Here is a 12,606-nt window from a genome sequence, read left to right on the forward strand (position 1 = left end):
ATGGACATCGCAAAGTCAGCACGTTTAATTTTATCTAGTGAAGGATGTCACCTGAAGTAAAGTCAAGTAAAATCTTCAATAGAAGCCATAAAAAAAAGTGCTAATGAATCCACCTGTGGTGTCTTCCTTCTGGTCGCTGATGGACTTGTTTTCAGGCTCAGGTTCCAGCTCTAAAGAGGAGAATACTTGTGGTGACAAAAACTTCTACATTCAGACATAAGAAAATTAAAGGATACTGCAGTCTAAGCTGTGCTAAAGTAAGAATATCGTTCATGATAAGCTGAAGATTTGTGCACGGTCCCTGGTTTCAGAGATTTCAGTGTAAAACTAAAGGTATGCCCTAACCATGGCTGAGGCATATCTTGAAAATAATTTTTTTTTCTTTCTAATTCTAATGTTTAGATTGTATACCTTCCCAAATGTCTGCTGTGTTCTGGGCAAGCATGTTTTTGTTAGTGAGAATGATGCATAAACTGAGCCGTGCCCTGTATTCCCGATTCACACGATATGAAATGTCTTATATGGTAACACTGGTGACGGAAGGGGTAGGCTGCTTTCATTTCAAGGCTAGTGGTTGCCACGCAACACTGAGATCACTTCAACCCCCACAAACTCACTTCAACCCCCACACTCACTTCAACCCCCACAAACTACTCACTTCAACCCCCACAAACTCACTTCAACCCCCACAGAAGAAGAAAATTGGAGCACGTAGTGACGACATAACGACTGAAGGACGAAGAAGATAGAAAGAAACGCTGAGCTTTGCGACGATCCCCATGTCCATGACTCACTCCTGTCCTAACTACCCGACATCCCCTCACTCCACTGTAACGCCTGATCCACTGTTATCTCCCCATGTCGCCATTATGGACTGACCTTCAGACCACCCACGGGCGTTCAAGGTCAAACCTGAGCTTCCTGTTGTCTTTTAACTCATCTGAAGAGCTTTCTTCGTTTCAATTTTTTTTATATAATAGCGTTTTATGCCTTTAATTATGGTTCCCTTTCCGAAAGGTGAAAAAATGGTAACCTTTACTTTATCCGTGAATAGTTTCATATCTTCAGGTTGGTACGTCCATGAATAAACAGACACTTTTAACGCAACCACAGCTTTATTTTCGCCGACGTTTCGGTGACCGTCTGTCACCTTCCTCAGTGCAATTCTGACTAGTTCCCGTATTGATACTTTAGCCCAGGCACAATGACAATCAGGGAGGAACGCAACACTTCGCAGAAACACGGTATCTTCAAAGGTTCCATGGGCAGAGCTGAACATTACGTCGCCGAAACGGACGTCAATTTTGTTCACCATTAAATTTCCAGCTCTCTTCTCATTTTGAAAAGAAAATATCCGACAATGACCTTGACGTAAACAACTGGTACCGTCTTCTATCTCCAGACGTCTTGGAGGGAGCAGGAGCCTTCGCGGGGAGAACGTGTTATTATGACGTCACGTCTGACCGGGCTTAGCTTGTTCGTGTTTACAACACTGAAGTCTGTAGGGCTTTAATAGAGCCTGGCATATCTCCAAACAGATGTTGAGATGATCACGTTTTCTGACGGCCAGGCCTCTCCGAAAGTCCCTTAGAGATGTCATAGAGGTGGGCCGCTATCAGTGACGCCAACGCAGTTCGGTCCATTTTGGGTTGGGAAGTCTGAACGCGCTCTTACACCGATTAGTTAGAAAATACGTAGTACAAAAATGCATTCGGCAACTACGGTCACATAGTACACAGTCTCCTACGCAGAGGGACCACAGTCGTGTCGAAACCCCCACATAGGCGATTAGCCGGTTGGGGACCGTGCGTAGGAGGATGCGGTCACAAAATTTCGTCTGCTTCACCGCCAATATCTTGGCTCACGATCTTGGCTCAATTTCTTTTTCATACGATCAACTTTCGGGTTTTAAGTTCTAGCGTGAAAATGTTTATGGGCAAACACACCACGCCGGCACGGATTCTCCACGACGGCCACCAGTTCCGACTGGCGCGTCGTCTGCATCACTTTCAGCAAACCCCGGTACTCGGCGGTCGTCAGATAACGTTATGATGCTTCCACCCTAGCATCTGCTTGGAGATTAGAGCTTTATCTGTGCAGCTGTTTCCGCTTTGTTAGACACGGTTTTGGTAATGGCTGGAACGAGCTGGGCGTGAGCAATGATCTGAGGGCGTGAGGATACTATCCAAGCAGAGGTTAGGCTGCGGCTGTTTTTTAAAACGTTTTTAGGCGTTTTTATCGAGACATCCAGAAAACAGCACAAAATTAGAAATCCCGATAAAAACGCAAAAAAACGGCAAAAACAGTCGCAGCCTAACCTCTGCTTGGAGAGTAGCGTGAGTAATCTCCACTTCTTCTACTTTCAAAGACTATAGGGCACATTCTCGACCTTCATTCCCTCTCTGACTTCTGACGGTGCAAAAAAAAAACGACTTAAAGGAACTTCACTATGCTCCTCCTCTACAAATCGTAAGATACCTTGTCCAAATTTCACCCTCATAAATCACAGAACTTGAATTACATTTTCCGTGTCTTACTAGAAGCACCTGTGGAGGGGGGGGGTCAAGACTTGCGCTGCTAGAATGATATGACCCTATTGAGGTCGTGACGGTTTTTGACTTCAGTCCAAGATTTGATCCTCGAGGGCTGTGCGTACAAATGGAACCCTTCACTGCCAAACTCTGATCCCCTTGCAAATATTCTCCCTCAGACAGCCCAGTCTCCAAGCAGACAGAATTTGGCCAAATAAAGACAACTAAGTTGCCATAGGATCTCACAGTCAGTCTTTCCAGTTATCACCCGGCCGGTCAGTTCACTCCTAGACTTTTATTCCTAACTTGGCCAAATTAATTACCATTACTATTCTGCCAGGCCGGAGTCTGGTAGAGACTACTAGTAGCAAATAATATCCCCCTCCAGCCCAGCGCACTTAGTCCGGTAGAGACTAATTGATGGTCACGTTCCAGGAGTGCCATTAGCGATCAATGGTAACGCAATGATTCACGGTCAACATGACCTAATATGGAGATAATTCCCGGAAAACATCGACAGACATGGACTAATATGGGCTTTCATTCATTCTTACAAAGAACATTTCTTCCGGAAATTGAGTTATCATTCAGAATTTATGACATCGCAGAATGTTTTTTTTTTCTCAAAAAAGTTGTTCGCGATTCTTCCTAACTTGTAACTTGTGCGAGAGTTAATCTCCAAGCAGATGTTAGGACGGAAAATTGGTAGGTTTGCTACATGTAACATGTACAAGAATTCCTGCACTCATGTAGTACACTGTACAAACGACACAGTCATCCGCCCCTACATCTGCTTGGACATTACCAGCACGATTTGTACGAGAACGTACGAATTAATTTGATTTCATGGAATTCATTTTAATAGACATATTGGCAATCTTCTTTAGCTGGTCAGTTCATAATTCAATTTTGAATAGTTGGACCGAACATGCACATCGAATTTGATTTTGGTACTAGCATTTTACTCGAGAACTGAATGATGCATTTTTATAGACTAAATGACATTTCGTAAAACCCATTACTGCACGCGGAGAAGATCTATGGTAATCTGATGAAGTTCAAGTTCAACTGGGGGAAGAGCAGCTCATCAGGGAGTTTAACTGGTACAGGATCGATAGAGATCACTTTCACTTTCCTGTGACGTAATCTATCCGCACATGTCTTACATCCGACATGTCCTCGGCCAAATATGGGCAGCAGAAATGACCGACATACGGACAAATATGGAGTTATTTGAAAACACAAATACACATAACGTTAACACTCAAAATACACACACTAGTACAAAAGAATGGGTAGATACACAGAATATTGTTCTTACAAGTTAGACAAGTTCCGGTACATTTTGTTGCGTCAATAAATAGTCTATTATTTTATCATTGTCATCGTCATAATCGACATGTAATACGTATACTCAACTGCAATGTTGGAGCATATGTCGTAAAGTTTGGGAAAATACACACACAACTACGTACTCATAACGCAGTGCGAAACCAAGCATCCCCAAGTTATTCCAAGCGGAGATTTCGGTAAAGGGGGAGGGGGGATTCTAATAGCAAAGGCCGCGATACTTTCGTTTGCCTCAGGTATTTTCCTACGCATGCTGCAATTTCGAACCCGCGCCGTCCTCGAAATCCTCTCAGGTGATATGAAGTTTCTACAACGCGGATACAGCTCTCCTTGGGAGAATACACTCCAACAGGAAAGACTTGCGACCACAGTTAGCCCACCAACCGAAACCTTGGAGAATATCTGAAATGCCTTGTATTGCGCTTCTTAAGACCCTCCCCCGGTTGCCAGCGGCGCCGAATTTCTCCCATTCACAACATAACTGTAGAAATGTCAGGAGTCAGCTATAGCCTCGCTACAAGGCTCTGCCGTTTTCATGTCGTCGTTAAAGTAATACGCCTCTTATGCGGCTGATGATGAAGTCATGAGACTTCATATCAACAGAAAAACGTCCATCGCAAAAAGTCGGAGTTTCGTCAAAGATATCAGACAATGCACCTGGTAGAATTAATGAATGATTGAAAGACAGAGAATAAATGACAATGTTTGAACAAGGAGGTTAAGGTTAAAAAAATACATTAGACCAAACACATATCCAAGACGTCCCCGGTGAATATATAAACGTCTTATCATAGTCAACCCTTAAGGCATTCCGGTCTTATCGTAATGGAACATGGAAACACGCAGGGGACCGACTCGAAGTGTGGAGTTGGTTTTCCTAACAAAATTACAATCGCTGGTACCCGTTACGTGTCGCCGCCCTTCCCCAGCACGATAAACGTACCGTCCCCGCATCAAGGTCAATGTTGTACAATAAGAAAATACATGACGTAATCGATGCCGTGAGTGCTCTCCCCCAACCCGGAAGTGCCATACGTGCGCCGAGCCGAGTGCCGAAATTTCCCCTTTAAATCTTCTTCGGAAGTAGCTTTCACGGGAATGAGTCGACCTATTCACTCTATATTTTAACTCTGGAGTAATTCTTTTCCACTCAGTTATAGAGAATTGTTGTTGTTGTTGTCCTTATCTTACGTCTATTATTTCGCAAGACGCCGTCTCTTGGTGCTGGATATCAAACTCTTGGCTCTCATTTGAGTCGCTGCCGTGAGAAATGTTATTATGACTTTCCACCCAAACACTAGCTAAGAGGTTTACACTTCGGAAGCCCGGAAGCCCAAACTGACATGTGTTTAACATGCAGACATAACGCAGCTGGTACTGAACATAGCCCTACCCAGGAAACGGTTACGGTTGTTGTTGTACATCCAACTGTTCAATTTGTCATGAATTTCTTCTTCGTCGTGTCATGAACTAAGCCCAACAAAACAAAACAAAACGGTTCCTTTAGTTTTATTTCTCGGCCGAGAAAATGATCACCCGATATGTTTATGTTCATGCAATGTTGAATGGTTGAATGGTTTATTTGTAGACAGAACTGCAAAGGCCAGTGAAATGTTTACAAACACCAAGGAGGTTATATCACTCTTATTATCAAGGTTATAACCTCCTTGCAAACACAGACACAAACACCCCACTACATACGAACTTATGTCTTGGCTTCTTCCGTTGACCTCCCTTTGGAATTAGCAGGAAGAGCTTCCTCCATTTATTCTTGCACAGTAGCTAGAAACCAGGTACTCATATTACGTCTCTAATAATATCTATACGCCTATCTCTTTCACTACACCTGCCAGATCAATTTCCCTTTTACTACACCTGTCGCAGCACTTTCCATTTCACCTCACCTGCCCTATAGTAATATTCATCCCATTAACCACACCTGACGCAACACGTTCCATTTCACCTCACCTGTCAACAACATTTTTCCTTTCACCTCACCTGTTACAACACTTTCCCCTTCACTACACCTGCCACAACACTTTCTCTTTTCACCCACCTGACGCCTGCACTTTCTCCCCTAAGTCGGCCCGTCCCAAGTCAGTCAGGAGGTCCGTAAGGTACTGCAGATTGCCCTTCCCGAAATGCCCCTCCTTCTCCAACTTCTTGAAGATGTCTTGGGCCAAGTCGTCGTCCGAGACGGGATCTTGAAGTTCTAAAGAAGACACTCTCTTCTTCAAGGCTTTTGTTTCCTTCCATTCTAAGGACTGCGCGACCTCCGTGTACAGAGCGTCTAAGAAGTCTGAATCGTCTTCCATGTTTCAGCTGCCAACAACATGGCTCCTCAAAGCAGGAAGGGATCGTCTCAAACAAGTAATAACTACTGCTACCGAAATTTCAACGTTTCAGCTGACTCGTCTAAACAGGAAGGACGCGTTTCAAACAAGTAATATAACTAATAAGTAATGCTACCGAAATCTTTAATGTCTTTGAATCTCCATGTCAACAATTCGCCATGGGCCCTCAAAATAGGAAGGGCTCGTCTAAAACAAGTAATAATTACTGCTACCAATATTCCTATGTTTCAGCCTCCAGCAACATGGCTCCTCAAAACAGGAAGGGCTCGCCTCCAAGATGTAACAACTACAGCTGCCAAAATCTGTATGTTTCAGCCGCCAGCATCATGGCATAACTGGAAGGGTTCGGCTCAAAGAATATCATATAAAATATAGAAACTACCGACATCTCAAAACAGGACGGGAGGGTCGCAAATATTCAGCAGCTACTGCTACCAACATCTCCTCAAAACAGAACGGACGCGTCTCAAATCACCAACACCTACTTTTAACACCATCTCTTTAAAACATGACGGGCTCGTCTCAAATACATAATCTGCATACTACAGACATCCCCTCAAGACAGGAAGGGAGTGTATAACATTAACAACATCTGCTCCTTCATTACTCAAAATAAAAGATAACAAAACCTATATTTCTATATCAATAAATTTATTTTCTACCAAACATGTAAATATGTACACATATTGTGATAATGATGATTGGTTTATTCAGGAAACATATACACTATGTACAAGGCCTCGCAGGCAACCTCAGTTACCTGAATTATGCTTGTGCATATATAACATGATCACACTTTTGAAAAAACAACATAGTTTAAAAGCTTAATTACAGAATTAGTTTAAAACTCAGCATATAAATAGAATACAATTGCCTGATAGAGTGGCACACAATAGTAATGTAGCTGTTCGAATGTCCAAATAGTCCATAGTCCATAACATTTAAGTGTTGTTCAGCAGCTGCACCATGTACGGAATCGGGCTTCGGGATAATGCATTAGATGTATGACATGCAATAATGTATCTATTTGTTTACTCATCTATTATGTCATATCTTTCCACAGCAGTGGATGGTATGGTAAAACAAACGTTCCTTGTCTAGTAAGTCACCTTTTGTAGGTCCACCCCAAAAATAGAAATAAACATGTTTGTTTTCCCCACCATGTGCATGTGCAAGCGTTTCCTATCAATTTTCAACAGAAATGCCTTCGCACCACTATAGCTAGACAATAGTTTCAATAGTTTTATTCTGAAAATCAGCCTCGCAGCATGTACAAAACAAGCTAGACAGTTGCCCCGGTGAAAAAAAAGCTGTAGAAACTGTAACAAAATACTATACAAACAACTAGGTTCAAGACTCTGACGTCATTAAGGTGTTGTCAAAACTTTGCTTGAATGGCAGAAGCGACACCTATTATGCAGGATAAAAAGTGCAGCCTCTAGCCTGCACCGCATGGATCAAAAGCGCCGTATAATCTACTAGCGGTTTATATCAGTACTACAGTCCAGAATATGTTACGACTTCGCCATTGATTTTGGAAACTTTGACAACATTCTTATGTCCCCTTTGCTGTTTAATAGTTGCTAAGAATAACCCCGATCGGTGATGAATGAGAATTGGCCATAAGCAGACGTGAAAGTTCTAAAAATCGCTCCGTAGTAACTTTTAGCGGGAATAATCAACACACGCAGTTAACAACTATGACATGGATTAAATCTCGTTTCTGAGTGTTTTCTGTTATCATAGTTGACTAGGATCATTGTAAAGAAAATGAAATTACACCCTTAAGTGCCAGTATAATAGTTTTATGAGCTACATGGAGACAAAAACACACAGTTGTGGGGAGGGGGGCATTCAGACCAAGGTCAACGACCTCTAGGGCTTTTCATGCCAGTGTTTGATGCTGCACTTTGAAACTAAATCGCTAGAGGCCGCTGTGGTGTGGTGTAGTTTTGGCGGGAAAGATCAACACACGCAGTTTGGGTACAAAACATGGATTATTTGCAATTTCAGGCAAAACCTGTAATCCAGAATTGTTACATAAGTTAGTACAACAAGAAATCACATACTGATGTGCTTTTCCGATCCTGTTGTAAGCTATATTTGCGAGATGGAGACAAAAACACACTTCTGTGGGGAGGGGGGCTAGTCAGACCGAAGATCACCGAGGTCAACGACCTTTAGGGCTTTTTATCCATGTTGGATCTTGCACTTTGTTCAACACTCGCAGCTGTCAAGTTGTTGCAGTTGTTGAAATAAAAGTGTTATGCTGCTTGGACTATCGCATCAACGTTGTTGTCGTCAAGGCAGGTGGGGAGGGCGTGCATCGTCTGACAAACTTTCCATTGTGAAACGAACGCATTTCGGGCCAATTGCTAACCAAGGATCACAGTATGAACAGCCTTTGAGGTCATTTAGGGACCAATCATATCACCATAGCCTTAATAACACGCACAAAACGGACCAAATGACACTTATTTATGGTAAGGCGAAAACATGTGCTTCATATTCACGCCGCTGGAGGGCGCTGCTAGACCGTGTACTTGTACTTGGTGTTACGTGTTTTCACACCATGCAGCAGCGGCCTCTACCGATCCATATCTAAAGTGCAAGCCCATATATCTTTCACTATGTATTGACCTCTAACCTGTAGTTCGACGAAAGTCACGAAACCCAGGCCAGGTTTCGCGGCGATATCTCGCTCTGTTCTACACGTTTTGAGCTGAGATTGCGGGTGAAAATGGGACCTGTTTTGATGAAGTTGACTTTGACGTGGAATTCGGACAGACTCTGAGGCGGACAAAGTTAGAAGGCGCTGTCTTGCTCGACTGAAGATGGTATGCATAAAATTTTTGGGGAGGGGGGCAACTGAGTTGTCGCTAGTGTTGAATACCTGAGGTCTTAGGATGCCTGCAGATGAAATGTAGACTAATCGAGGCAATAGTAAAGGCCAGAAGACATAATATTACAGAATTATATTAAAGATTGTTCTCGTCCATCTCACAAAATGTCGAAAATTGCAAGCTTAAGTGATGGGCATGACACCACAAATATTCATCATAAGTCCATAACAATATCTGTAATTTGCAGAGAGTGACATTAATCATCATCATTAATATCAATTAACATTAATATTCTCACTTAATCCATTGTATGTCTTGGAAACATTCTGACTCAGGCTCCAGATCTTGCCAAGATGGACCTCGGTAACCGTGGTGATGGTAACCATGGTGACAAACTGGTGCAGAGAATTATGTTGATACTGATGCTGTTTTCGGCTTACCTACATGTAATGCTATAAAGGGACATCAGATGCAGCCTACCTCCCTTACCAAATAAGGTGTGCACAAGGCAGGTACGGAAATAAACTTTACAATCTTACTCTTAACATAATTCCTTCAGGAACCCAATCAAGACATTTTACTGACCAGTTTATTCAAATTGTTTTGCAGCCAAATATGGCTGAATTGCACAACAATTGACAATTCATTGGCATAACATTGAACTTTTGAAAACGTTTGGCAATTTACACAAGAAATTAAACGTCTTTTATCTACCTGTTAAACTATTTTGTATCCATAGTACAATGCAAAACCTTCTTCCAACACAAAGGTATGCACGGATCAAATTTTCAACAATCTGTTTTTGTATCTGTATACATTGTATAATTCTACGAGACTGGAAGATTAACTCAATCTTGAGCTAAATGGCATCCCAATAAACTCAACTCAACCAGTCACCTTCTTCACGATCAATACAATACTGATACTATTTTGTATTATGCGCCCAGATGTCTAATAACCTTCATCAACATACTTAAATTAAAACTGTAAATAAAAAATTAAATTAAACATAAAAATATGACATTAGTTATGAACTTTGGTTTCAGTTCAGAACGATGTCCCACTCTGTGACCTCCTGGATTCTGTACCGAGTTCCCCCCACTTTGTAGTTCTTCTCGTTGCCGCTAGGGGGCCTCGGCTTTGTCAGCTGGCTGGGGTTGTCTGACCCACAGAACTTACACGGGTCTTTTTCACCCAGGTTATCGGAGAAGTACATCTGAGTCACAAGGGTCCGCCGACGTGGGGCGGTCACTCTGAAAGAGGGAGGGAGGGATAGATTTCTTGCTATGCAATCCGAGACCGCCACACTAACCCACATAGTAGTCCATGTAACCCCCACACTAACCCACATGCATGACCCAATTAGTAACCCATGCAAAGCCAGGTGCATACCTGAAGTGCACATGTACAGGGCACATCAGCCACCAGCCAGACCCATACAAGCTTGCCTGGCCCACATAACCCACATATATAATTACCCACTCTAACCAAGATGATAACCCACATAACCTGAATAACCCAGCTTGTGCGTACCTGAAGTGCACGTGTACCGGGCGCACCAGCCCGACCCATACAAGCTTGCCTGGTCCACATAACCCACATAATTACCTACTCCAACCCAGATGGTAACCCACATAACCCAGGTGCATACCTGAAGTGCACGTGTACCGGCCTTGCCTGCCACCAGCCTGACCCGTACAAGCTTGCCTGGCCCACATAACCCACATAACGACCCACATAACCCAGGCACGTACCTGAAGTGCACGTGTACCGGCCTTGCCTGCCACCAGCCCGACCCGTACTTGCCCGGTCTGACGGTCAGGAAGCTGAACCTCCCCTGGGCGTCCGTCCGGACCTTCCCGCGGCAGAAGCTGGGCCTGTCGGGGTTGATTTTGTAGCTGGGAAAGGAGGAAGGGGGGAGTTAATACGTAACAATCTTGTGTAGGTTTTGAGGGAAGTTCTGAAAATAGTGATGGCTTCAACTTCATTGCTCTGAATATGCAAGTTATCATGCAATTCAACAAATAAACCAGAAACATAACCGTTGGCAAAGAAGCACCCTTAATCTATATTTGCGTGAAACCGATACAGACTACCGGCCACCTCTGACCAATCAGGTCAGGCCTAGGAAAAAAAATGTTGTGTTTCCTGTTTCCCTACCTTCCCTAGAAAAACCTGCCGACCCTAGACTTTTTTTTGGGTGGGCAGTGGAGTCACATAGCTTCCAGTTAGAATTTTTATTCAGCCTGCTTCCTATTGAAGTAAAAACAGTCTACTTGTCCTATCTAATGAAGGATTAATGTATCTATTGTGCACAAAATCAAAGTTTGACATTGAAAGACAAGTGTCCTCATACATTTCAGTTTCCTTTGTTCAACTGTATTGTAATATGTATCACTAGATTTTTGGCTAGCCTAAAAAAAAGTACAAAAAAAAAAAAGATATCCCCTACCTACCGACCCTAATTTTTTCAGGACTAAAACAGGAAACACAAAATTTTTTTTCCTAGGCCTCACGCAATGTACTAGTAGTCTTCAATCCCGTCATGTCAACTTGAAGAGGATCAGAGAATTGATGGAAAGCATGGTAAGAGCTTTACATTGTGGGAGGAAATATTGCTTAGAGTATCTATAATAGAAACCACCTTGTTGGAGTAAACGAGTTGTTATCTTGGTCACATGACTCTCATGACCAATGGGCACCAGGTCGAACTCACCATCCAGCGGGGTCGGCTTGCCACACCTCCAATGTTGCCTTGGCAACCGCAGAACATCTGGAGTCTCTCACCTAGAAGGGGGGGGGGGGGAGGACAGACAGGTGTGATGAGTGAATATGGATAGTTCAATCTATTCACACAGTATTAGCTATATGCAGTATATATAGATGTTTTATATATATTTTCTTGTATGAGTGATTCTTTGCTTTTTTTCAGGTGCATATCTTTGTTTGCTACAGTTGTACTAACCGCTCCCTTGACCAGCAGGTAGGGCCCACCCCGGCACACCACACACTGTTGTGGCACTATAGTTACTATAGGTACCACTGTTGTTACTGACCGTTCCCTTGACCAGCAGATAGGGCCCGCCCCGACACACCACGCGCTGGTGCGGCACTCCCCGCAGGTAGTACGGGCCCTGCACATCCCTGGGGGTGGGGCTGCAGCCTGCAGCCATGGAAACAGAAACAAACAAACAAACAAACTCATTAAAAACATTTCTGGTAGTAAGGTACAGCCTAACCAGCGTGAACCTACTGTACCGCTGCTGGAAACCCGGTATGAAGACTAGTCAACAGCTGCTCACCTGTGTGTCAGTGACCCACGCAGCAGTACAATCAAATCCTGGATACTTAACTATCAAGTACTACTACTGCAGCATGTATTAAAGGACTCTTAGGGTGGCTGAGGAGTACTGACAATAATATCTGCAGTTCATAAGTGTGGATTTTATTCAAGGAAGTACCTCATGGTACTTATTTTGATAATAATCTATGCAAAGCTGCATGACATCACAACGATGTCATCAAGAG

The 12,606-nt window shown here is 43.2% G+C and overlaps 2 protein-coding genes across 2 annotated transcripts in view; both read right to left on the reverse strand.

Annotated features, from left to right (window-relative positions):
* Positions 1–6,257, reverse strand: part of LOC118406213 (FAS-associated death domain protein-like) — an 11,422-nt gene extending 5,165 nt beyond the window's left edge. Inside the window, exons 1-2 of the mRNA XM_035806115.1 lie at positions 5,938–6,257; positions 114–170 (exon numbers count right to left, since the gene is read on the reverse strand). Coding sequence (XP_035662008.1) covers positions 114–170; positions 5,938–6,196 — 316 coding nt within the window. The 5' untranslated portion in view covers positions 6,197–6,257. The remainder of the gene's footprint in view (positions 1–113; positions 171–5,937) is intronic.
* Positions 6,258–10,051: 3,794 nt separating this feature from the next.
* The window catches only part of LOC118405496 (chlorocatechol 1,2-dioxygenase-like), a 15,350-nt gene continuing 12,795 nt past the window's right edge, over positions 10,052–12,606 (reverse strand). The window contains exons 4-7 of the mRNA XM_035804999.1: positions 12,135–12,241; positions 11,795–11,865; positions 10,833–10,976; positions 10,052–10,331 (exon numbers count right to left, since the gene is read on the reverse strand). Coding sequence (XP_035660892.1) covers positions 10,121–10,331; positions 10,833–10,976; positions 11,795–11,865; positions 12,135–12,241 — 533 coding nt within the window. The 3' untranslated portion in view covers positions 10,052–10,120. The remainder of the gene's footprint in view (positions 10,332–10,832; positions 10,977–11,794; positions 11,866–12,134; positions 12,242–12,606) is intronic.

The sequence above is a fragment of the Branchiostoma floridae genome, chromosome 18 (assembly GCF_000003815.2).
Source record: "Branchiostoma floridae strain S238N-H82 chromosome 18, Bfl_VNyyK, whole genome shotgun sequence".
NCBI classification, from domain to species: Eukaryota; Metazoa; Chordata; class Leptocardii; order Amphioxiformes; family Branchiostomatidae; genus Branchiostoma; species Branchiostoma floridae.